Source organism: Rhinolophus ferrumequinum, chromosome 18 (assembly GCF_004115265.2).
Source record: "Rhinolophus ferrumequinum isolate MPI-CBG mRhiFer1 chromosome 18, mRhiFer1_v1.p, whole genome shotgun sequence".
Classification (NCBI taxonomy): Eukaryota; Metazoa; Chordata; class Mammalia; order Chiroptera; family Rhinolophidae; genus Rhinolophus; species Rhinolophus ferrumequinum.
In genome coordinates, this window is record NC_046301.1 from 59818631 (window position 1) to 59842054 (window position 23424).

Below are 23424 nucleotides of genomic sequence, written 5' to 3' on the forward strand. Positions count from 1 at the left end.
GCTTCAGGAAAGGCAGTGTGGGCAAGGTTGGTGGTCCTAGCCCCGTGCTCAGCATCCCCACCCCACTGCAGGAGAGAGGCGAGAGGGCGTCAATGCCTCAGTGAGCTCCGATGTGCAGTCAGTCTTCAAGGGGAAGACGTACAGCCAGCTGCAGGTCATCTTCCAGGGCATCGAGGGCAAGATCCGAGCCGGGGGCCCCAATCTGGACATGGGCTATTGGGAGAGCCTGCTGCAGCAGCTGCGCGCCCACATGGCGCGCGCCAGGTGAGCAGGCAGTGGGCCTCAGGCCCCTCACGTGCTGCCCAAGGTGGGTCTCATCCCTCTCAGGATCTCGCCTGCGGGACAGAAGCCACCTCCACCAGGCACAGTGGATGAGGCTGGCCCCTAAGTAACTAACCTTGGGGACCAAGGCCCCCACAGTGCTCTCCTGCCCCCCACCTGGAGTCAGGCAGGGCCTCCTGCAGCAACCTGCCTTCCAGCCCTTACTGAACACCTGGCCTTTGCTTTCCACGGGGTCAGCAGGCATCACAGGAAGCCCCAGGCTGCCTGCCCCACCTTCCTCCGGCCCTGCACCCTGTGTACAAATTCTCTGCATGCTTGGCACCACTGTGTAAACACAGCCTGTCTGCCACTGTGTGCTCGCCTCTAAATTTACCCTCCTCCCTGCCTACTCCACCACCAGTTCCACCCCTCCTGGCCATGGGACAGTTCTCCGGGGTCCGTGGCCCCAAGTTCTCCATTTACTCCAAGGTCGAGGCCAAAGCTTTGACCTTCGACCGGCCACTCTGGGCTAGCGTCCCAGACTGTGTCGTACCCACTTAGTGCCCTGTCACCATCGGTCCTTGCAGCAAAAAGGGGGTGGGGTCGTGAGAAAGCCTGAGGGGGTGAGGGCCCCTTCCCCCCAAGTCGGGGTGACCACCCAGCCCATGTTCCAGGCTCCGTGAGCGGCACCAGGACGTGCTGCGGCAGAAGCTCTACAAGCTGAAGCAGGAGCAGGGCGTCGAAAGTGAGCCTCTGTTCCCCATTCTCAAACAGGAGCCCCAGTCCCCTGGTCACAGGTAGGCCCGGCCCGGAAGTACCCTTTCCCGATCCGGGGGCCCGCCCACCTCAAGGGACTGGGCAGCTGCCCACCCCCCACCCACCCAGCCCTCTCTCCTCGCAGCCTGGAGCCTGAAAACCCGGCCTCGACCCCCCCTGGGCCCTCCTCAGAGGGCGGCTCCGCAGAGCCTGAGGCGGAGGGGGCTGCGCAGGTGGAGGGGGAGCCGGAGGGGGAGGCCGTGCTTATGGAGGAGGACCTGATCCAGCAGAGCCTGGACGACTATGACGCCGGCAAGTACAGCCCCCGGCTGCTCACGGCCCACGAGCTGCCGCTGGACGCCCACGTGCTGGAGCCTGACGAGGACCTGCAGCGCCTGCAGCTATCTCGGCAGCAGCTCCAGGTCACAGGTGCGCGCTGCGGCCAGCCCGCCCAGCTGGGCGGAGGGGCGGGGCCAGGGGCGGTGACTGGGCGGGGCCAGCCCGCAGAGCCGGGGGAGGGGCGGGGCCAGCCCGGGGGTCTTGATGGTAGACCTGCTTGTGTCCCCCTTCCTGGCTGAGCATCCACTCATCACTCCTCATTCATTCGGGCACAGTGACCAGCTGGCCCCAAGGACAGAGGAATGGTGTTTTTCACTTCCTGTGCCCAGCTCTGCTTTGAGCTCCTTATGCTATTCACTGGGGAGCATCTTGGCCTCCCTGGGCCACCATTGCCCTGCATACAGAAGAGAAACAGCCTCAAAAAGGCCCCTACCTGGGGGGCCCCTGTGGATCTAATCCCCAGGCTCTCTGGCCACTCGGCAGTGGACACATGGTGTTTGGTGTCTGCCCGGGGGCATAGATGGCCAAGGATGGGGGTACAGGGCAGCGGGGCACATTGAGGGCCGGGGCCTGCCACCCTTGTGCCTTCACCCTGAGTCTCAGGTCTTCTGTGAGAGGCCTGGTAGGATGGGGCGGCCAGGCTGCCCTCCACACCACACAGGGAGCGAGGTGGCCGGTGATGGGGGGAAACCAAGGCGCAGTGGTTCCTCAGTCCTGGGTAACGGCCGTGCCGCTCACAGGTGACGCGAGTGAGAGCGCAGAGGACATCTTCTTCCGGCGGGCCAAGGAGGGCATGGGTCAGGACGAGGCGCAGTTCAGCGTGGAGATGCCGCTGACTGGCAAGGCCTACCTGTGGGCCGACAAGTATCGGCCACGCAAACCACGCTTCTTCAACCGCGTGCACACGGGCTTCGAGTGGAACAAGTACAACCAGACGCACTACGACTTCGACAACCCGCCGCCCAAGATCGTGCAGGGCTACAAGTTCAACATCTTCTACCCTGACCTCATCGACAAGCGCTCCACGCCCGAGTACTTCCTGGAGGCCTGTCCCGACAACAAGGACTTCGCCACCCTGCGTTTCCACGCCGGGCCGCCCTACGAGGACATCGCCTTCAAGATCGTCAACCGCGAGTGGGAGTACTCGCACCGCCATGGCTTCCGCTGCCAGTTTGCCAACGGCATATTCCAGCTCTGGTTCCACTTCAAGCGCTACCGCTACCGGCGGTGACGGCCTCACGTTTCTCCAGGACCACAACACGGCGGTGGCGAAGCTGGCAGCCACCCCCAGCCGGTTCACAGCCCACCTCAGGCTGGTCCTTCCCCTTGCCTCCCTCACTTTGCCTGCGTGAACAGCAGGTCACAGGAACTGCCTTGGAAAATGGTGGGGATGAGCAGGCCAGGCCGGCCCAGGATTCTGACACGCAGGAGGGGCCCCTGGTGGGTTCTCAGAGCCCAGGGAACGCAGCTAGTATCGACCAACCTCACTGTCCACATGGGCAGACGGGCCCAAGCCCGGCAGTGCGTGCCCTGAGCTGGGGGCTGTGTGGAGCCAGGACCTGGGGTGCCAGGCTTTTGAGGGGCAGGAAACCCAAGTCCAGATCGTTGGAAGGCCCTTGGCCACAGCCAGCAGCCGCAGGGCCCTGTCCCAGCTGCCTCCCGCGGAGCCCGTAGCAGTGGGTCCCGGAGCCTTGCTGTGCGTGTTCCAGAAGAGAACATCTGAGGGACAGCCACGTTCTGCAGCCCCCCCACCTCGACCCCGATGCTGGCAGTGGGGTCAGTTTCCCCCCAGGTAGGCGTGAAGGATGCGTTATTGTCCACCACCAGGTCCAGGAACCACGGGTCCCTGAGACGTCCTTCCTCAGCCACTGATCACAGGCGCTCCCAGGAGCCCAGCCTCCGTGGGTGCAGCTGCAGTGCCCCCGTCTGGCCTGGGTGTTCCTCTCACCTTGGGACAGGAGTGACACAGGCCACGTCCCCGCCACCGCAAAGCTGCCCGCCCTCCTTGTTCCTGTGAATCGGACAGGGACAGTCACAGTCACTGTCAACAGTGCGCCCGGCAGACGACCCCAGAAACATTTCTTGTAGCGATTTATTACAGAGACATTTGCAGCCTGAAGTAGGAAGAACCTACACCAGACCTTGAAGTGCCGCCACCCAGTTCCTCGGACAGTCCTGCCCAACACCAACTTCATGTGGAAATATTTCAGGTGGTTTCTCTAAAAAGACGTTTTTAGGTGGGGGGGGGAATCCTGCTTATTTTCATTTAATTTGTCTGCTCATGAGGGTGCATGCTTTTTTAATAAACACTTTATTTTAGAATAATTTTAGATTTTCAGAAACGCTAGAAAGATCGCCCAGAGAGTCTGCACCCACCCCCACCCCCAGCTGCCCCCATTGTTACCGTCGCACGTAAGCATAGCACATTTGTCACAACGAAGGCATGAAACCCAACTAAGACAACCTTTTAAAAACAACCAGACACCTAAAAATAGTCAACAATTGTTCCTTAGGAAGTTTCTTGTAGTTGGCAGGCTTCTTCCGTCCCTGCCTCCGGCCCACGGCCTCTCCTCCCACAAGGAGGGTGCCATCACGAACATTCGACTCGACCATGGATGCCGGGAGGTGAGTAGCTGCTCACCTAGGCCAGGGGATGACTCAGGGAAGGAAGTGTGTCTGGCTAAGGGGCACCCTCTCACATTGCAGTGCCTGGCTCGCCCAGCCAAGCTGGTCCAGGATGAAGAACACCCCATATGACAGCACACCCACAATTGCCGCCCCCATGGTCCCCCTCGGAACCCTTGGCAGACATCACTAATCAATCACCAATTGCCAGAGCAACATTAGAATCCTCTGGGCATCCTCCAGGCAGCTGGCAGTCGCCACCTGGGACAGGGCAGGCCTCTGGGAGCAGGTTGAGTCTGGGCCGACCCAGGAGGCACTTCTGTGGCCAGCACAGGGCTCGGACAGGAGGTGAGTACGGCCCATTCTGCTCTCACAGCATGAGCTGTGTGTGGCTGTCCCCCCCCGGACCTCATACCAATCCTACAAGGCAGGATTTATATCCATTTGGGTAAACGGGGGCCCACATTTTCAAACCTAGAAAGTGGCAGTCAGAGTTCAAACCTGGTTTCTCCAACTTGGAGGACCCCACCCCCCAGGCCACCGCCCATGTCCCAGCCTGTTTCCCCAGAGGAATCCTCCCAGCCCCAGGGAGGCAGCTGTACTGGGCAGGGGTTACAAGGTGATCATGTTCCCCAACTTGTTGGTTGTATTTAGCCAGGAGCCTCTAGTCTGGAGGAGGGAGAGCTAGGCTCAGACACCAGCAGCCCAAGAAATCAGGCTGGAGCGGGGAGAAGGCACTGGGTCTGGAGGACCCCAGAAGGGACACTGAAGGCTTCCTCCAGCAGGGCTGCTGGGCAGAAAAGGAGGGTGGGTCCTACCTTGCAGGGGAAAAGGCAGATGGTATACCCAGTGCTGGGGGCTCGGCAGGGCTGGATGCAAGCCCCGGAGCTGGACTCCACCCGAGGCACTGGGGAGTCATATAGCGTGAGTGAGCGAGCTGTGCAGTGCCACGAGCTGGCAGGAGAGCCTTCAGGCAGCCTGGAGGTGCTGCACCGACCCAGCTGCCCCGTCACCCCCACGCCGGCCCAAGATCCACCGGGTGTCCCTTAAACTGCCCCCAACCCCCACCCCAGCCTCTTCCTGCCCGTAGCTGTGTCCAAAGCTAAGAATAGATGCTCCCTGCCTGGCCCCCACCGGAAACCACAGCCATGGGAGGCATGTCCTGAGCCTGTCCCTCTGTTCCCACCATCTGGCCCCCCCAGGCCATCTCAGTCTCCCAAGCCTCTCGTGTGCCCATGGAACTGAGTGGGGGCCAACAGATGCCAGAAGTAGGAGGAAGCCCAGAGCTCAAGTTCAAATGCCATCGCGTGTGGCCTGGGCCATGTCATTTTCTCCTTCTGGGCCTCAGTTTCCCCATCTATAAAATGAACATTGTTACCCCCTGCCTTGCAGAGCTGTGGTGACACCCAGACTAAATTTGAGTCAAGTGAGCTTCTCTGACCCCTGCCCTGGCTGTTTGCCAGAAGGAGCATTGTCCTTCTTACCTCATGACAGAGGAAGCAGGAACAGAACAATCTCCCTCCATCTCTCCCCCTGCCATCTGGAGCCCCACATCCTCTTCCCACCACATCTGCAGGTCCCCACAGACTTTTTTTTAAAAAGACTTTGTTGGGGAAGGGGGAAAGGACTTCATTGGGGAACAGTGCACACTTCCAGGATTTTCTCCAAGTCAAGTTGTCCTTTCAGTTGTGGAGGTCACAGCTCAGCTCCAGGTCCAGTTGCCATTTCTAGTTGCAGGGGGCGCAGCCCACCATCCCTTGCGGGAGTCAAACTGGCAACCTTGTGGTTGAGAGGACGAGCTCCAACCAACTGAGCCATCCGGGAGCTCAGCGGCAGCTCAGCTCAAGGTGCTGTGTTCAATCTTAGTTGCAGGCGGAGCTGCCCACCATCCCTTGTGGGACTCGAGGAATTGAACTGGCAACCTTGTGGTTGAGAGCCCACTGGCCCATGTGGGAATCGAATCTGCATCAGCGTTAGAAGCACGGCGCTCCAACCGCCTGAGCCACTGGGCCGGCCCCTCCCCAAAGTCTTATGCTCTCTCTTGCCTCCAAAGTTTTGAACATGTGATTTCTGCCATGTCTCTTAGACCTGTGGAACTCCTACTCATCCCACAAAGCCCCAGTTCTCATGCCTTCTCCCCCTAGGATGCCTTCCCGGCTCCCCTTCTGGGTCCCCCTATGCCCTGTCACTTCCTCTGGCCCAGCTCTGACTGCAGGGTGCTGGAACTATCTGTGTCCAGTTCGGTCTTTCTGCATCCTGGGGGTGTCCTTGAAAGCAGGTCTGGTTTCCAATACTACCTGAGCTCAGAATTGTCCCACCACATGGGCCGTACACAGAGTTGCCCTTGAGGAGGAGTTAGAGGGGAGCAAGACTGCATGGGAAATGAAGGCTTTACAGGGGAGGGGTCCTTGGAGCCAGAGTTCTGCCAGATGCTCAGGAGTTAGGAAGACTCCTTGCCAAGAAAAGTTAGGGTTAAATGGCTCAGGACTCAGATAATAGGATGAAACAGGGAGCGGCCATCTGGAAGGTTGGTGGGTGTGAGCAAAGGCCTGGAGGCCCAAAGGATGGTGGGTGGGGAAGCCAGAGAAGGGGCTTCTGGACTAGCCTAGGGGAGTCCAGGGCTGGAGTCCATCTTCATTCAGAGCCTGCCCTCGTGTGCCCCTCCCAGGCCCCAAGGACTGGGCAGGGTGGAGTCAAGGCCAAGCCAGCTAAGCTAGTCCTGGCCCACTCTAGGCCTTAATTCTGGGCCAAGAAGGCCCAAGTTCACCCCTCCTTGGGCCTGTGGACCCTCTCCCTACCTGAGGTCCCAGGACTGTGGGCATGAAGGGCTTTCAAGTTTCTCACTTTCCTGCATAACCCTCCGCCCTCTGCCTTTGCTCTAGCCTGGTCACCCTGCAGTTCACTGCTTTGGGCTGATGAGACCCTGGCAAAGAGCCCCGACTATGTCTGGGGGCTTTCAAGGAAGCAGACCCTGCCTGGGGAGCGCATTTCAGAGCCCTATTCCTGCTCCCTGCCTCATCTGACCATTCCTGCAGTGACAGGCTCCAGGCCTTCTTCCTCACCCTACACTGGGGGGCCGGGGGCGGAGGGAAACCAACCTCCCTACCCCACTACGGGCAGCTCTGCTAGAGGCTTTCCCACTGCTGGCCCCAAGGCCCACTCCCAGCCTTTGTCTCACTAGATCCTCCCTGGGAGTGCCCTCACCCCTCACCCACAGCCCTCTCAGCTCACATGCTGCAGGAGGGCCCGTCTCAGTAGGCTGCCCACTCGTCTCATGGCTGGAGACTGGTCGCCCCTCCCTTCCAAACACCCTGCACCCCAACCCTCCAGCCCTAGCAGGGCTGACCTTACAGTAATTAGACAGCTACTGTGTGCCAGAACCAACCCTACCGGGTTCACTAGCTCACAGCCCTGGGCCCCTGGGAAGGCGGTCTGAGCACCCCAGGGAGCTGACCCTGCCTTGCCCAGACCCTGCCCCGCCCCATCCCGGCCTCGGGTGCTTCCCAGACAGTGAATAATGCGGCAGGAGCGCCTGGAGTGGGGCTAGCTGGAGCGGGCACGTGGGGGGGCTCCCGGAAGGCTCTGTTCACCCCAGCTATCGCATCCCTGACCCTGCGGCATGGGGTCCCTCAAGTGCCCCTTCCCCAGAGGCTACACGGTGCCCGCACCGGGCTGGGGGGCGACCGCTAACCCCCATCAATCAGGCCAGGGACTGAGAGGCGTGGCCAGCGCAGGGGGGAGGGGCTGATGAGGGAGAGACCCACAGAAAGACGTCGAGACGCGGATAGAGACTAACAGGGCGCGTACTGCAAGGCGGTATCCCTACTCCAGCTATTTTTAGCCCCCGCGAATCCTCCTCCAAGCCCGGAGGGAACCTCAACCCTCCTGCCCAGGATCCCGCACACGGGTGTCCTGTGGCCCTGGCGACTTGGCAGCCCCAGGGTCCTCCGTGAGCCCGCCCCCGCCGTGACTCAGTTTACCCAGGAATCCAGGAGTCTGGGTCGTCCTGCTCCGCCTGCTTCCTGGCCGGGACAAGAACATCCCATCCATTCATCATCACCTTCATCATCGCCAGGTGAAGACACAGCCGGTCAGGTTAGGGACGGGGTCTGAGAGGGGGCAGGTGTTGCTGGGGTGTTTCCTGTGGTCACCTGCCCTGCTGTGGGTATGTCACCCTGGGCAGTGACAGCAGCAAGGTGCTGGGTGTCCTGGGACATTGGTGAGATCGGGTCTGTGCCTAGGTTGCGCTCTGCTGCCTGCCCTGGGCCGCGTGTGATCATGTGTGGCGGTGCCCCAGTGTAGCTGAGAAAGTTTGTGTGTGGGTTTCTCGGTGTCTGTGCGAGGCCGCTCGGGGTGCTGTGGTGCTCGTAGGGTGCCAAAGCCCTGGGTGTGGCTGGGAGCAAGTGTGTGTGTGTGCGCGTGCACATGCACACGTGCACGTGTGTGTGCACAGTGACGGATGGGTCCTTATGATCACTATAATTCTTGTGTCCATCATTAACCACCAGCCGTGGCCTGGGTCCCAGCCCCTCCTCTCACACCCACCTTCTCCTGTGGCCCTCCTGGCAGCCTCAACTGGAGAGCACTGGGAGGACGTCCATTGAACAGATAAGGAAACTGAGGCTCAGAGGGACCATATGAGTCGGGCCGAGCGAGACTCGGCTCCAACCTAATCAGGCTGCCTGTGGAGCCCCTGCTCTGCACCCTCCGGGGTGGGGGCCTGGTTGGTGTCACAAACAGGAAAAGGTCCCGGAAACTGAGCATTGTGGTGAGGGGAGGCGTGGCGGGCCTGGGGACTGACAGAGTCGTGCGCAAGCGTATGCAGTTGGGGGCGGGGGTCGCGCACGGGCGCGGAGGCGGTCCCCTTGGATGTGGGAGAAGACGTCAAGCCTGGGCTGGGGCTGATGTAGTGTGTGTGTGCGCGCGCGCGCGCATGCATGAATGTGCACACACAGGAGTGGAGGCGGTCCCCACGGACGTACCAGCGTACATCAGGCCTTGACCAGGACTGACTGCTGCACGGATTGACCTGGGCTCTGCACTTGCGTGCCAAAGGGCGTCTTTGAACTCCTGAACTGTCTGCAGTTAGAAGACAGGAAATGTGGGAAACAGGCTGAGAGGCAGGACCGGGCTAGGTCAGGCAGGACATCAGGGCTCCCGCCTGGCTGCCCCCACACACACACACCGGGGGGAGATACACTGTGAACACAGCCAGGAGTAGGAAGGGCACACCAGGCAGGGGGCACAGCTGAGGCAAAGGCTCCTGGCAGGAGTAAGTCAGGCCTGGGAAGACTAACCAGAATGCCAGCAGGAGAGTCGGTGTTCTTGCCCTTTCACAGAGGGGGGAGACTGAGGCTCGGCAAGGTTGAGCCCCCAGCTTGGCGGTGACAGATCAGGGACTCCAGTCTGAGCTTGTCTGAGGTCAGCATCACCCCTGGGGGAGGCTGGGTGGGTCCCAGGCATGGGGACAGGCAGGCTTGGCAGGCCAAGGGGTGAGGTGGGGTGTAGAGTGGGAGAGGGAATAGCTGAGAAGTGGATGGCTTGCTGGAACGGGGAGGAGGAAAGTGGGGTAGTCGATGATGGACGATCAGTCAGAGGAGGGGCCTGGAGCTTGGGAACCAGAGAATCACGTTCCACTGGGGGCCTGGCTGATGCCAGTGCCCAGGCCCCAGGGACAGGGGTGGATGGAAACCCCTCCAGCCTCAGTGATGTGAGATGAGAGAAAACCAATTGTCCAGCCTCCAATAAGGAGCCAGTTGCTGAGACAGAGATTTCTGGAACCCAGGACCCAGCCAACCTCCTATCAAAGTTCTGGAACCTCAGCCCCGTGGAATTCTAAACTCTGGAGGCTTTCCAGGTTCCAGAACTGGGAACTCATTCAAATTCCAGAAGCCTGGACCTTCAAAGTCCAAAACTTCCACTCGTTGGTCATGGAATCCTGGGTTTGTCCAGCAAAACTGGGGTGAGAACCTGGAGTTCATGCCTCCCATGAGGCACAGAGAGGGAGATGGATTCCCCCAGTGGCCACACAGCACCGCTTCAATGGTCCCTTGCAGGGTAGGAGGCCTGCCAGCCCTCCTGGCCAATGTCAGAAGGGAAGGGGAGGCCTTGCCAGGTGCCCCTACTGGCCCGCTTGCCTGGGGAACTTGAGATGGCCACTATCACCTGAACCCGTGTGTGTGTGTGTGTGTGTGTGTGTGTGTGCGGTGGGGGTGGCGGGGAGAGAGGTACTGGAAACCACAGGCTGTGGCCAGAGGGAGTTGTGCCAGTTTCCAGCCTCCCCCAGACCACAGGCTCTGGGTCACAAGTGTGTTCCCAGACTTGGGGAGCGTGAGGTAGTCTCAGGGATGTGTGTACCCGGGTGCGTGAGTGGTGCAGGACCTCCTGCAGGAGGGTGGGGACCAGGGGACTAAGACCCAGGAGGGGCTGGCGGTCACTCGAGGCAGAGGCCAGGGCAGTGGCTGCAGGCGCAGCCTAAGTCCCCAAGAATGTTCAGAAACGGCGCATACCAGCTCTCGAGGGAGGGAGCGCCCTGTCTCAGGAGAAATTCAAGTGCAGACCAAATCTGAGATGGCAAGGAGGACGCCCCTAACCCGGAGTGGAGGTCTAAGGTCACCAGTCACTGTGGAAAGCAGCCCGTCCACCCACCCCACCTTCCTGGGCCTCTGTTTCTCCACTGGAGGCCCTGTTCCCACCAAAGTGGTGGTGGCTTTGGCCCTGAGCCTGGGAGGGAAGCTCAGGGCAGCTGTCAGGAGCTGGATAATTTATGAGACTAGATAAGGAGTTGTGGAGCCAAGGGGCCAGGCCAAGGCGCCAATTATGGAGATGGGGAATGAGGGCTGGCAGCTACCCACTGGACACATTTGCACGAATTGAGCACCCACAACGTGCTAAGTCCTGTACCCAGATGAACTCATTCCCACCATGAGCCCCATTTTACAGGAAGGGAAACTGAGGCTCGGAGTGGGGATATGAGGAGCCCAAGAGCAGTGAGAGGGTACATGGCAAAGCCAGGATTTGAATCTGGTCTGACCAACTTTTTAGAAAATTCTATCCCGGGCGGCCGGTTTGCTCAGTGGTTAGAGTACAGTGTTCATAACACCAAGGTCGTTGGTTCGATTCCCACATGGGCCAGTGAGCTGTACCTCCCCGCCATAACTAGGTTGAAAAAAAAAACGACTTGACATGGAGCTAATAGGTCCTGGAAAAACGCACTGTTCCCCAATAAAAAAAACTCTTTTTAAAAGAAAAAAGAAAATTCTATCCCTCCTTAAAGAAAATTCCAATGATTGCAAATGCCCACAACCAACTGGCATCAGCTTCCATCTGATGGGCGGACTTTTGAATCACTTACACCATGTATATGTAATGAGACTGGAGTTTAAACCTCAGATCAGCTCTGGCCAGGCTGCATGACTTTGGACAAGTTAGTTAACCTGTCTGTGCCTCAGTTTGCACCTGGTTCCTCCATCCCTCCCACAGTCCCGCCTCCCCAACTTTGCCCACTCTGATCCCTCCACCGGGTACACCCTCACTGCCAACACAAGCATGACTTGTGTGTGCCCAGGGCAGAAGGCTGGTACCCAGGTGCTAGCCCCATCTCCGCGGGCAATCTTTTGTCCTCTCTGGTGTGTCCTTTTTGGGATCTGAGAGCTGCTTTTTTTATTTTATTTTTTAACTTTTGTTTATTTTTAAGTGTGTTTTCCCAGGACCCATCAGCTCCAAGTCAAGCAGTTGTTTCAATTTAGTTGTAGAGGGCGCAGCTCACAGTGGCCCATGTGGGGATCGAACTGGCAACCTTGTTGCTAAAAGTACCAGAGCTCTAACCAGCTGAGCTAACTGGCCACCCCTGATAGCTGCTTTTTGAATGGTCCCATTTTATTGCTATTTGACGTCCGTCCGCACATCTGGCCAGTTTGTCCACACTTGTGTCACCCAGGCCCAGATGTTTCTCCGGTTTTCTCCACCAGCCCCACGTGGGGTAACGGGTCCTTCTGATGCTGTTTATAGTCTGTACTTGGGCAACCTGTTGCTCCAAATGAGCTGTGTTTTGTTCCCAGAATGACTAGGTCTCTGGGTTTATTTCTTATTATAAAAGCGATGCCATGAAAATGACGGGGAAAAGAATCCACATGACTTTAAAATGTGTGAGGAAGTATCTCCCTAAAACACCAATGGATGGGACTTGTCCTCATGCTTTTAAAGAGAAATTGTGACCTATGAGGCTGACCTCAGGGCCAGTACAAAAGCCAGCGACCTCTGGCCAACAGCCAGCTGCCCTCCCCACTCTGGACACATCCTGTCTTACAGCGGCTGCAATCTGTCCTGGATGCTGTGGTCCCGCCAAAGGCTTAAATAGGAGACCAGCCCAGAAACAGAAGCTCAGAGAGAAAAAATTGCTTGTCTGGGGTCACGCAGTGGGACCCAGGGCTGGAGTTCAAAGCTAGGGCTTCTCAGCCCATCTCTGTGACCCAGCAGATACTAACTGGTGTCCTCCAAGGGTCCCATAGGAGACAGCACTGGTCCTCACCCATGAGGGTCACTGAGTTTGGGGCAGGACACAGCTGGAGGTAGTAATAATAGTAAAACTTATGAATGCAGAGTGAGATAAGTCAGGAAAGGCTTCCTTAAGAGGGGAGTATTTGAGTTGGGGCATTGACGGTTGTATAGGAGTTCACCAGGGCCTTTCATATTAAAACGCAGAACTAATCATCAGAAAATTTTCTCTTCATTCCTGCCAGGTGTGCCTGAGCCAGTGCCAGCCCACCCCACCTACAATCTCAGCCCGATGAGGTACTGACCCTTCCCACTGCACTCTAGCGCCATGTGGCACAATGGCAGCTCTCTGCGGCCCTGTTTCCGGCCAACGAACATTACGCTGGAGGAGCGGCGCCTGATCGCCTCTCCCTGGTTCGCGGCCTCCTTTTGCCTGGTGGGCCTGTCCTCCAACCTGCTGGCCCTGAGCGTCCTGGCAAGGGCAAGGCAGGGCAGCTCGCACTCGCGCTCTTCCTTCCTCACCTTCCTCTGCGGCCTGGTCCTCACCGACTTCATGGGGCTGCTGATCACTGGTGCCATTGTGGTGTCCCAGCACGCTGTCCTCTTCGACTGGCGCACCGTGGACCCCAGCTGCCGTCTCTGCCGCTTCTTCGGCGTCGTCATGGTCTTCTTCGGCCTGTGCCCACTGCTGCTGGGAGCCGCCATGGCCTCAGAACGCTACCTGGGCATCACGCGGCCCTTCTCGCGCCCGGCGTCCACCTCACAGCGCCGCGCCTGGGCCACCGTGGGGCTGGTATGGGCCACCGCGCTGGTACTGGGCCTGCTGCCTCTGCTGGGCGTGGGCCGCTACACCATGCAGTACCCGGGCTCCTGGTGCTTCCTCACGCTGGGCCCCGAGCCCGGGGACGTGGCCTTTGGCCTGCTGTTCTCGCTCCTCGGCAGCTTCTCGGTGGGGTTGTCCTTCCTGCTCAACACGATCAGCGTGGCCACTCTGTGCCATGTCTACCACGGGCAGGAGGCCGCCCAGCAGCGCCCACGGGACTGCGAGGTGGAGATGATGGCTCAGCTGCTGGGCATCATGGTGGTGGCCAGCGTCTGCTGGATGCCACTGCTGGTGAGTGGCGCGTGCGGGGTCTGCCCGAGGCTCCTGCCAGCCTTGGGGACCGGGCCTTGGTTCGTGCAGAATGGATTTAAACCCTCAGGGCTCACCCACCCAAGAAAATGTGGGCACACACCCAGTGTTCAAGGGTTCCTTGAGGAGCTCGTGAGTAAGACGCAGAGAACCCTGAAACTGGGGGCGAGACTGGGTCTGTCTTGTGCATTGAAGTGTCCAAAGCCTCGCCCAGCACACGGTAGTACTCAGGAAGTCATTGTAATAGAATTTTAATATAATAATTTATTTTAATCTACTACATTTACTACAATAGGAGTTATAATTATATTTTACATAATATAATTTTTAATTATAAAATATAATACATATTGTAATTGTGTTGCATTATGATTAATAATTAGATCAATTATTATGTAACATAATTACATTTTATATATAACTATGAAATGCTACATAATATATAACATAATTAACAATATATTAATTTTTAGATAATTCTATTCTGTTATGTAATCATTTGTAAATATTATATCACGTTATGTAATATTAAATATAGAATCCAATACTTAATAAACTATACTAAAATAATTTATTCTAGAATTTAATAGAAAAATTATTTAATATACAACTATTTGTCATAAATGTTATATAACATAAATTTTAATACAACATACAATCCTTTAAAATGAAATATAAAAATTATTTCATATACAATTTATACTATAGCTGTATTATATTATAAAATATTTATAAGACATGAGATGCTTAATAGAATAACAAGTCTGGCCTTAACAGTAATTCTGTTGGCACCTGCAAGTATTCTTTTCCACCATGTTTAATCGTGCTCAGGAGAGGAGCAGGAAAAGTCTGCTATTTTGCAGCCACATCAACTAAAGTGCAGAAAGGTCGGGCAGCTCTCCCAAAGTCACACAGCAAAGCAGTGACAGAATTGGCACTTGATCTCAGGGACCCCAAGAGCTGGTAGAGGGGCTGGCTGGCAGCCGGCCGACTCCTGGCTAACCGCTCTGGCTCTCTGCAGGTCTTCATCGCCCAGACGGTGCTGCGGAGCCCGCCAGCCATGAGCCCCTCTGGACAGCTGTCCCGAGCCACCGAGCAAGAGCTGCTCATTTACCTGCGCGTGGCCACCTGGAACCAGATCCTGGACCCGTGGGTGTACATCCTGTTCCGCCGAGCCGTGATCCGGCGTCTCCACCCTCGCCTAAGCACACGGCCCAGGTCGCTCTCCCTGCAGCCCCAGCTCACCCGGAGGCCCACCATGGCATAGGGCCAGAGGTGGACATTGATTGGGGTGGCTCTGAAAGGACAGCCAGACAGAACATCCTGCCCGCGTGTTCCCCATTCAACCTCGGTCCTCCCTGGTGGTCATATCTGCCCATTCTGAAGTCCAGGAGCCGGGAGTGGCGGATAGACACAGAGTTTGAGTGGCAGAACTATGAGCTGTCTTCCATCAACCCTGGGGACCATCCCCAACTCTTTCCTGATCCCCCTTTCCAAGGCCTGTCCTCTCTCAGCCCCCTCCCAACCCCAGGAAGGGGGAGTGGGCGTGTAGGGAGAGTGTCTGACAGCAATTAGACTTGTAATCCTCCCTTCCAGAAGTCCTCAGGAAATGGAGGATTCTGACCCCTGAATATGACTTACTCTCTGGGGTACAGTTGATCCCCTTTGACACCCCAACCTGAGAAGGCTCTGTCTAGAAAAGATTGAATGTGAACGCACAGGACACCCCGTCTCTTGCCAAAACATATCTCCACCTGGCTTTATTTTCCTTTGGGTCCGTCATCAGTCATTGACGTTTGGTGCAGCAGATTGCTGTCCAGTGGGGGCTGTGGGGGAAGGGCAGAGAGGGCGAGGCTGGGTTCTGGCTCCTCTCCCCACCTTCTTTACTGAGTCTTTACTAAGCACTTTACAGGTCAGATCTCCTGGAATCCTCCCTACAGCCCCTAGAGAGTGTTCTGATATTAAACCCAGATGAGGAAAAGAGAGAGAGACACACACAAAACCACAGAGTAACACCTGCTTCGTCCGCTCCAGATGAGTCACTCTCTCATAAGCTTCTCATTCAGCCATTCATCCGCTCAACGCTCAGACTCCCAATGCCTTGAACAAAACACCAGGCCAATAGTCAGTGCTCAATAAAGATCCACTGAATGGGCGAGTGACTGAGCTTTTGAGGCGCGCCGTGTATATTCAAGTACATGAACACGTGCACAGTACTTATGAAGCACCTGGCACACAGTAGGTATTTAAGAAGCAAGCATTGTCATAGCCTCCCAGGCCCTTCCTCTGCTTTCCCCCAACTGCCCCAAAAACAACACGCCTGGCTGCAGGGGTGGGAGGTGCCTTTATTCCCCACGGGCCCTCGAGGTACATGAAGAACAAACCATCCCCTGACCCCCCTCTTTCCCCTCCACAGACCTGGGATCTGCTTACACCTCCCAGAGCCAGGTCCAGTGAAACTGAAGCCCCTGTTTCCACTTCCTCCCCCTGCTTGTGGGGGAATGAGGTCACCTGCTGCTTCTGGGGGACCTGGGCTGAGCGGGGCAGGAAAGGGAATGAGGTCCACAGGGGCCAAAACTATGTAATTCCCAAGCTACAACCCCCCCCCCCCGTGATGGGGGAGGAGCTCTGATGCTCATGGAGCAGTCCCCAGCTCCCTGAGCATGGGGGAGGTGGCAGGCCCCTGAGCTGGGGGTTCCGGGGGCTGGGGTTGCAGGAGGGCCACCCTGGAGGCAGAACTAGGGATGACAGATATGGAGGGTGGGGTGGACTTACGGGGCCCTATCTGGGGCTTGGGGAAAAGGGCTGGTTTCTGGGGAGCTGAAGGCACCTGTGGCTGTGGGGCCAGGTGGGAAGTTGGTGAGCCTCGGCCCGGGCCAGTGTTGGCCTGGGTTCCATGTACCAGATCATGGGGCTGGGGCTGGAGCTGAGACACTTTGCTAGGAACTGGAGTCAGGGCTCTGGGTGGTGGGCCTGGGGGCTGAGGCTGGGCTTGGGGAGTGGGATCAGGCTGGGTTCTAGGGTCAAGGCCAGGGGTCTGTGGGCGAAGCCCATTTCTAAAGCTGAGCTGGATTCTTGAGCTGGTTTGGTTTCTGGAGCTGGATTGGGGTTCAGAAGCAGGCTGGGTTCTGGAACTACAGTGGACTCCAGAGCTGAGCTGAGTTCTTGAACTGCTCTGGAATTCAGAACTGGGCTGGGTTTCAGAGCTGAGTTGGGCTCCAGAGCTGGGCTGAATTCTTGAACTGGCCTGGGTTCCAGAGCTGGGCTGAATCTCAGAGCTGAGCTGGGTTCCAGAGCTGGGATGGGTCTCAGAGATGAACTGCGTTCCAAAACTGCTCTGGGTTCTGAAACTGGTTTGGGTTCTAGAAACAGGCTGGGTTCTGGAACTAGACTGCATTCTTGAACTGGCTTGAGTCCCAGAGCTGGGCTGGGTCTCAGAGCTGAACTGAATCCTGGTACTAAACTGGGTTCTGGAGGTGAGCTGGGTTCCAGAACTGGACTGGGTTCTGAAGTTGGGTTGGGTTCCAGAAACAGGCTGGGTTCTAGAACTAAGGTGGTTTCCAGAGCTGGGCTGTATTCTTGAACTGGTCTGGGTTTCAGAGTTGGGTTGAGTCTCAGAGTTGAACTGAATCCTGGAGCTCAGCTGGGCTCTAGAGGTGAGCTGAGTTCCAGAGCTAGTCTGCTTCCCAAAGTCTGGCTCAGTACCAGAGCTGTTTTGGGTTGTGGCCTGGAGCTGGTCTCTAGAACTTGGCAGGGTTTCCGAGATGAGCTGAGTCCCAGAGGTTGATTGAGCTATGCAGGGATGGGTCGTGGAGCTGGGCCTGCTCTTGGAGCGAGACAGTGTTGTGGCGCTTAGGTCTGTCGCTGCATTGGTCTGGATCCCAGGACTAGATTGGATTCCAGAGTTTACCTGGATTCTGGAGCTCAACTGGGTCTCAGCAACTGACTGTGTTTTGGAGCTGGATGGGATTTCAGAGCCAGTCTGTGCTCCAGAACTGAGCTGAATTCTGGGGCTGGGTAGGGTGCCTGAGCTGGACTGAGGTCTGGAAATTGGCCAGGCCTTGAAGTTGGTCTGGGTCTTAGAGTCAGATGGCGTTGTAAAGCTGGTCTGCTTACTGCAGAGAGAGCGGGGCTCAGTGTCAGGCTGAGCTCTGGAGGCAGGCCTTGTCTCCGAGATGGGTGGGGTTCCAGAGCTCATCTGGATTCTGGAGCTGGGTCTGGTTGTACCAGGAGGCCGGGATCTAGATCTAGGGTCAGTCTCTGAGCTGGACTCCTCACTGGAGCTGGACTGGGCCCCAGAATGGGGGTGGATACTTGAGTGCAGCTGGGTTTTAGAGTAGGGTTGGGGTCTGGATCTGGACTGAGCTGCTGCATACATCTGGGTTCCTGAGCTGGTCTGGGTTTGTAAATAGGGTTGAGTTTGGGAGCCGTCTTTGAATCCTGAGCTGGCATGGCTTTTGCAGCTGGGCTGCTTCTTGAGTCTCACCTGGGTTTCACAACTAACTGGTGTTCCTGAGCTAGGCCGGGTGTCCAGGTATGGCTGTGCAATGGAGCTGTCTTGAGTTCCAGAGTCAGGTCGAGTTTTATGGCTGGCTTTGTTCATAGAGCTGGGCTGGCTTCCAGAACTGGGATTTATCTCTAAGCTGGGCTGGGTCTTAAAACTTGTCTGGGTTCCAGAACTTAACTTGGTGCCAGAGCTCGGCTTGGCCTCAGACCTGTCCTGGGTTCTAGAGGAGGGCTGGGTTTTGGAACTGGGCTGAGCTCTGGAGCTGGGTTGGGTCTCAGAACCAGATGAGGTTCTAGAGATGAACTTAGTCTCAGAGCTGGTCTGGGGTCTAGAGCAGGGCTTGGTCTCAGAACTGAGCTTGGTTCTAGAACAGGGCTTTGTCTCAGAGCTGGGCTTGGTCTCGGAACTGGTATGGATTCTAGAGGTGAATTTGGTCTCAGAGCTAGCCTGGGTTTTAGAGCTGGGTTGGGTCTCAGAACCAGGTGAGGTTCTAGAGATGAACTTGGCCTCAGAGCTGGCTTGGAGTCTAGAGTAGGGCGTGGTCTCAGAGCTGGGCTTGGTCTCAGAACTGGTATAGGTTCTAGAGGTGACCTCGGTCTCAGAGCTGGCCTGGGCTCTAGAGAAGGGCTGGGTCTCAGATCTGGGCTGGGCTCTGGAGCAGGGCTGGGCTTCGGGAACCGGCTGGCAGGGCTGGGGAAGGGGACTGGCCTCCGGGCTGGGGCTGCGCTCGGCCCCAGGACAGACTAGCCACAGGCCTCCCTGGCCTCGCCGATGGCGGCCCACACCTCCACCACAAACTCGTCCGGGAAGGCGAACTCGCCCAAGACGGAGTCTAAATGGCGCGCAAACTCCTGAACGCTCGTCGTCTTCTTGGATGTCTCCACCATGGTGGATGCTGTCAGAGTGGGAGGGGAAGTGGGTAAGGGTGCTCCTGGGGCCCCATCTTCCCCTGGGGACCCCCTACCTCCTCCCTGTGGGCTGGCCTCCCCCCAGGGTCCACCCGGCTTACCCTGGCCCCTTACCCAGCTCTGGGTCCCGAATGCCCATGTAACTCTCTAGCAGGTCATCCACCCTCCGAGATGCCTCCTCCTCAAATTCACTGGGCTGGGTGTGTAGGGGGACAAAGCAGAGGGTCAGAATCTCAGCTATCCTCCAGCCCATCCCCCTCCTGGGCCCACCCCCTGGGTGAGAGCAGGCTGAGACCTCACGTGTCAATGCTTCTGTACGACCACTATTGCCCTGCCTCACCACAGAGACCCGTTTTGCAGGTGGAGAAATTGAAGCTGGGTGAAGGAGAAGGTCTTACCTAAGGTCACAGTGACTTAGCAGCAGAGCTCTAGGTGCAAGAGCCCCTGAAGACCCCCTTGCCCTTCACTCACCACTTCCTCTACTGTGGCGGCCCCCCCAGAACGAAGCCGTAGGGTCTCCCGCCCGCTGGTCACTTTTGCTTCCATGGGGCATTTGCTGCTCCGGCTCCTCTGGCCAATCATATCTGGAGGGGACAGCGTGGGGGAGGGGCATGTGTTCTGGGTGGATCCACTCCTTGTAAACACTGGGAAGCCACTAGCTGAGACTTTCCAGAACCTTCTTATCCTTCAAAGGCCTCCTTATGTCTATGGGTATATCTTTAGAGACTTTGCTTGAAATCCTTTCTTCTCCCAAATTTCCCTCCTCGTCTTAAAATGACTCTCTAGAAGGGACTTGAGACCCTCCTGTGGCCAGAAGGTTGCTCTATGACTGGTTGTTCCTAACTTTTAGGAATGGCCTTCAGAGTTCATTGCCATGAAACAGAGTATATCTAGAATCCCATCCTGTCCCACTCTCCTTGGGGCCTTCCTCCAGATATACCAGGGCACTTCTAGAACCTCTTGTTCTTGAACAGTGCTGCTCAAAGTGTCAGTCCACGATGAGAGAAGAAGGCTGTGCCAGAATGGAAATGAACATACACCGTCCTTTCTTGACGGTGTCTAGCCATGAAAAAAAGTCTGCTCAACAAACCAGGGTAATCACCGCTCTAGACCGGGGGTTCTCAAGCCGGTGGTGGCAGAGGCGTGATTGTCCTAGAGGGGACATTGACAATATCTGAGGCATTTTTGGTTGTCACAATTTGGGGGAGCCACTGACATCTGTTGGGTCAAAGCCAGAGGTGCTGCTTAGCGCCCTACAGTGCTCAAGATGTGCCCACCACAGTGATCTGGCCCCCCAACGTCAATAGTACTGAGGTTAAGAAGCCCGCTTCTAGGGCAAGCTCCTTATCTCATCCATGGACCAACTGCAAGACTTCTCTTTGAAAAGCACCATTCTAGAACTCACTTTGAAAACCATTCTTTAGGGGCCAGCCCGATGGCTCAGGTGGCTGGAGCGCGGGGCTCCTAACAGCGCCGAGGTTGCCGATTTGATTCCCACATGGGCCAGTGAGCTGCGCCCTCTACAGCTAAGACTGTGAACAACGGCTCCCCCTGGAGCTGGGCTGCGGTGAGTTGCCTCAGCCGGGGGAGCGCAAGGCTCATAACACCAGCATGAGCCGGGGAGTTGTGTCCTATACAACTAGGCTGAGAAACAACAGCTTGAACCGGAGTTGGGAGGGTGGGGATGGAAGTGGGGGTGGGGGAGGCGGAAGAAGGGGAAAAAAAAAAAGAAAAGAAAACCATTCTCTCGAACTCACTATAGCCTCAAAGCAGTCCTTTAAGAGCTCCCAGCCAGGTGACAAAATAGATCTGGACACCTCCTCTTTCTTGATCTGCCCAAACTTTCCCCCATGTCCCTCCACCCCAGACAGACTGCATAACACTATAGAAACTACCTACCTGTTTCTGACACAGTGCCAGAAGCTCATCAGAGGCATCTAGAACTTTCTGTCCCATCCTATCTTCCCACCCTCACTGTCCTGGACATGCAGATAACCCATTCCCGGATGAGCTCCCCCACCAGACAGGTGGCACTCACCGAAGGCTCTCTTGGGCTGCACCAGGCGCAGGGTGAAGGGCTGGGACTTGGGCAGCTCACGGAGCATCTTGGCGACTTCGTAGTGGCGGCAGCCGACGATGGAGTGGTCGTTGATCGCTTCGATGCTGTCGCCCACGCACACAGCCTCAATTCTGTTGATGATGCTGCCCTCCTTGATCCTCTGCAGGGACTCAAAGTCACTTGCGGGACAACCCCTTCCCTGGTCTCCAGAGCCCACTTATACCAGGTCACCGAGCAGTCGGGAAGTCCCCTCCTCCCACCCCGCAGGCACCTTGATGAAGGCGTAGCCGGCCCCGTTGTCCGTGATGGTCAGCCCCAGGGCGTCCTCCGTCTTCGTTACCTCCACCTCCTTGGTCTCACCGCGCACATGCGCAAAGATAAAGTCCTCCAGCCCTATCTGGCCTCCCAGGAGTTTCTGCATATCCACTTTGTGGCTATTTAGGGTGCAGAATAAGATCTGTCCCGAGGGGAGGGGGAGCCCAGTATTAATGACAGCGCTCATCCCCCACTGTCTGCGCAGGACCACCAGCCAATGGGCTCAGGGTCCTGATAGGGAAACCGAGATACAAAGAGGCATAAAACTGGCCCAGTCAACTGGCCACCAGGATCCCACCCATGGGACCCTCAGAATGGAGTGAGGGGAGAGGAGACTGGGGCCCCAGGAATGGGGAGCAGGGTGAGGAGTCTTTGGGCAGGAAGAGACCCCCTCTCTCCAGCCCCCCAGGTTTCCAATTTTAACCCTTTGGTGAGCTGACCCACAGACCATCTTTTTTCAGGCCTTTCTGTATGTGCTGGCGCCCCCTGGGGGCTGCGAAGCGCACCGCTCTGCAGCCCAGCCCCTGACCCCGACAGCCTCCCGCGTCTCGTCTGGAGGGGGGCTGCCTGGAGTACTAGGCCCCAGCTGCGCCCAGGAACCACAGAGGCGTTTCCCTGAGGGCTGGGATCCACCCTAGCTGGGTGGGTGGAGTGAGTTCCAGGACATTTAGGGACCCACTAAGCTTAAAACCTGCTCATCTTTTGTGCAACGGGTTCATCCCCAGGGTATGGGCACCTCTGGATCTGAGAAGCACGTCTCTGAGATCCGGAGATCGGGTTCCCTCCATCCAGGAATGGGGGATCCGAGGCCCCCAGATCAGGGGTCCAAGCTCCACCCCTACCCCAGGTCAGCCCAGTCGGTCGCTGGGGGTCCAGGGCCCTCACCTCGGTGGGCGCGATCCCAAATGCTTCGGCGATCTTGGCATAGAGCTCGCGGACGTTGGTGAAGCCCTCGATCTTGCCGGTGGGGCTGCCGTGCGCCAGCTGCGTGCGGAAGACGAGGCGCGGCCGGGCGCGGGGCGCGGGCGGGGGCTCCGAGGGCGAAGGTGGGGGCGCAGGCGGGCGCGGGGCCTCGGCCCCCCGGGCCTCGCGGGCCGCCGCGCTCTCCATGGCCGGAGGAGCTCGGCCACCAGGGCCACCGCCTCCGCCGCCGCCGGATCCACTGTTTCCTGCAGCCTCCCCTCCCCCGGCGCAAGGCGCGACAGCCGAGCCGCCGGTGTAAGGGGATCCGGGAATACGAGCCGCCCAGGAAGGCGACACCGTGGGGTGTAGAGGGGGAGCTGGGCCCCAGGTGTTCGGGCCCTGCCAGGGCCAGCTGCACGCTCCCGGGGGATGCCGGGCGGTCCTCAAGGGCCTGAGTAGCGGCCCAGGAAAAACAGGGATCACAAATAAGGAGTGGGACAGCTGAGCACGCCAGAGCGCTCACTCTCTGCAAGGCGCGCTAATTTAATCCTGCAACAGCCCAAGAAGGTGGGAGGAGGGTCATCCTGGTATATCCTAAACCACATCCTGTCCCATCTCTGCCCACAGCGCTGCAAGTCTCCCACCTCCCTCAGAATGAAAGCTCAAATCCTCCCCACAGCCTACACCACCCTGCAGGACCTACCCCGTCCCCTCCCCGCCCTCACCTCCTCCCTCTCTTCCTGGCTCACTCCGCTCCAGCCACAGGAGAGCTCCTCTCTGTTCCCCCAACATGCCAGACATGGTCCTGCCCCAGGGCCTTTGCATCTGATGTGTCCTTTGCCTGGAACACCTCTCAGTTCTCCGTGTGGTTCCTTCCCTCACTTCCCTCACCTCTTTGTTCAAATGTCACCTCCTCTCACCACGTCTCTCTTCCCAGCTTTCTTTTTCTCCCTAGCTTTGAGCGTCACCCATGTCAGGTATTTTACTAATCTCGTGTCCTGTCTCCCCATATGGAATGTCAGTTCCAGGAGGGCAGGGGTTCTGGTCTCTTGTTTCCCGGCTGCTCAGTGCCTGGCAGGCAGGGGGTGCTCAGGCCATCTTTGGTGAGGGAATAAATAGATCC

General features: G+C 57.5%; 3 protein-coding genes across 9 annotated transcripts in view; 2 read left to right on the forward strand and 1 right to left on the reverse strand.

Moving 5' to 3' along the window:
- Window positions 1-3634, forward strand: part of CACTIN (cactin, spliceosome C complex subunit) — a 16458-nt gene extending 12824 nt beyond the window's left edge. Inside the window, exons 7-10 of the mRNA XM_033133845.1 lie at window positions 72-264; window positions 936-1058; window positions 1163-1446; window positions 2097-3634. Of these exons, the coding sequence (XP_032989736.1) occupies window positions 72-264; window positions 936-1058; window positions 1163-1446; window positions 2097-2587 (1091 nt within the window). The 3' untranslated portion in view covers window positions 2588-3634. The remainder of the gene's footprint in view (window positions 1-71; window positions 265-935; window positions 1059-1162; window positions 1447-2096) is intronic.
- On the forward strand, window positions 3440-15760 carry TBXA2R (thromboxane A2 receptor). 4 transcript variants are annotated; one of them, XM_033133849.1, is made up of 3 exons: window positions 3440-3566; window positions 12723-13591; window positions 14631-15760. In XM_033133849.1, exons 2-3 carry the CDS (start codon window positions 12806-12808, stop codon window positions 14874-14876), a joined length of 1032 nt encoding a protein of 343 aa, XP_032989740.1. In that variant the 5' UTR covers window positions 3440-3566; window positions 12723-12805; the 3' UTR covers window positions 14877-15760. The 4 variants fall into 4 exon arrangements, with proteins under 4 accessions (XP_032989740.1, XP_032989739.1, XP_032989738.1 ...); XM_033133848.1 differs by lacking the exon at window positions 3440-3566 and adding an exon at window positions 4098-4329; XM_033133847.1 differs by lacking the exon at window positions 3440-3566 and adding an exon at window positions 5928-8076.
- A 195-nt stretch (window positions 15761-15955) lies between these two features.
- On the reverse strand, window positions 15956-22838 carry GIPC3 (GIPC PDZ domain containing family member 3). 4 transcript variants are annotated; one of them, XM_033133842.1, is made up of 7 exons: window positions 22284-22629; window positions 21355-21540; window positions 21063-21243; window positions 19496-19608; window positions 19126-19220; window positions 16857-19011; window positions 15956-16802 (listed from the first exon to the last, which is right to left on the reverse strand). In XM_033133842.1, exons 1-7 carry the CDS (start codon window positions 22506-22508, stop codon window positions 16245-16247), a joined length of 3513 nt encoding a protein of 1170 aa, XP_032989733.1. In that variant the 5' UTR covers window positions 22509-22629; the 3' UTR covers window positions 15956-16244. The 4 variants fall into 4 exon arrangements, with proteins under 4 accessions (XP_032989733.1, XP_032989732.1, XP_032989734.1 ...); XM_033133841.1 differs by having other exon boundaries at window positions 15956-19011; window positions 22284-22627; XM_033133843.1 differs by lacking the exon at window positions 15956-16802 and having other exon boundaries at window positions 18709-19011; window positions 19139-19220; window positions 22284-22832.
- Window positions 22839-23424: the final 586 nt, after the last annotated feature.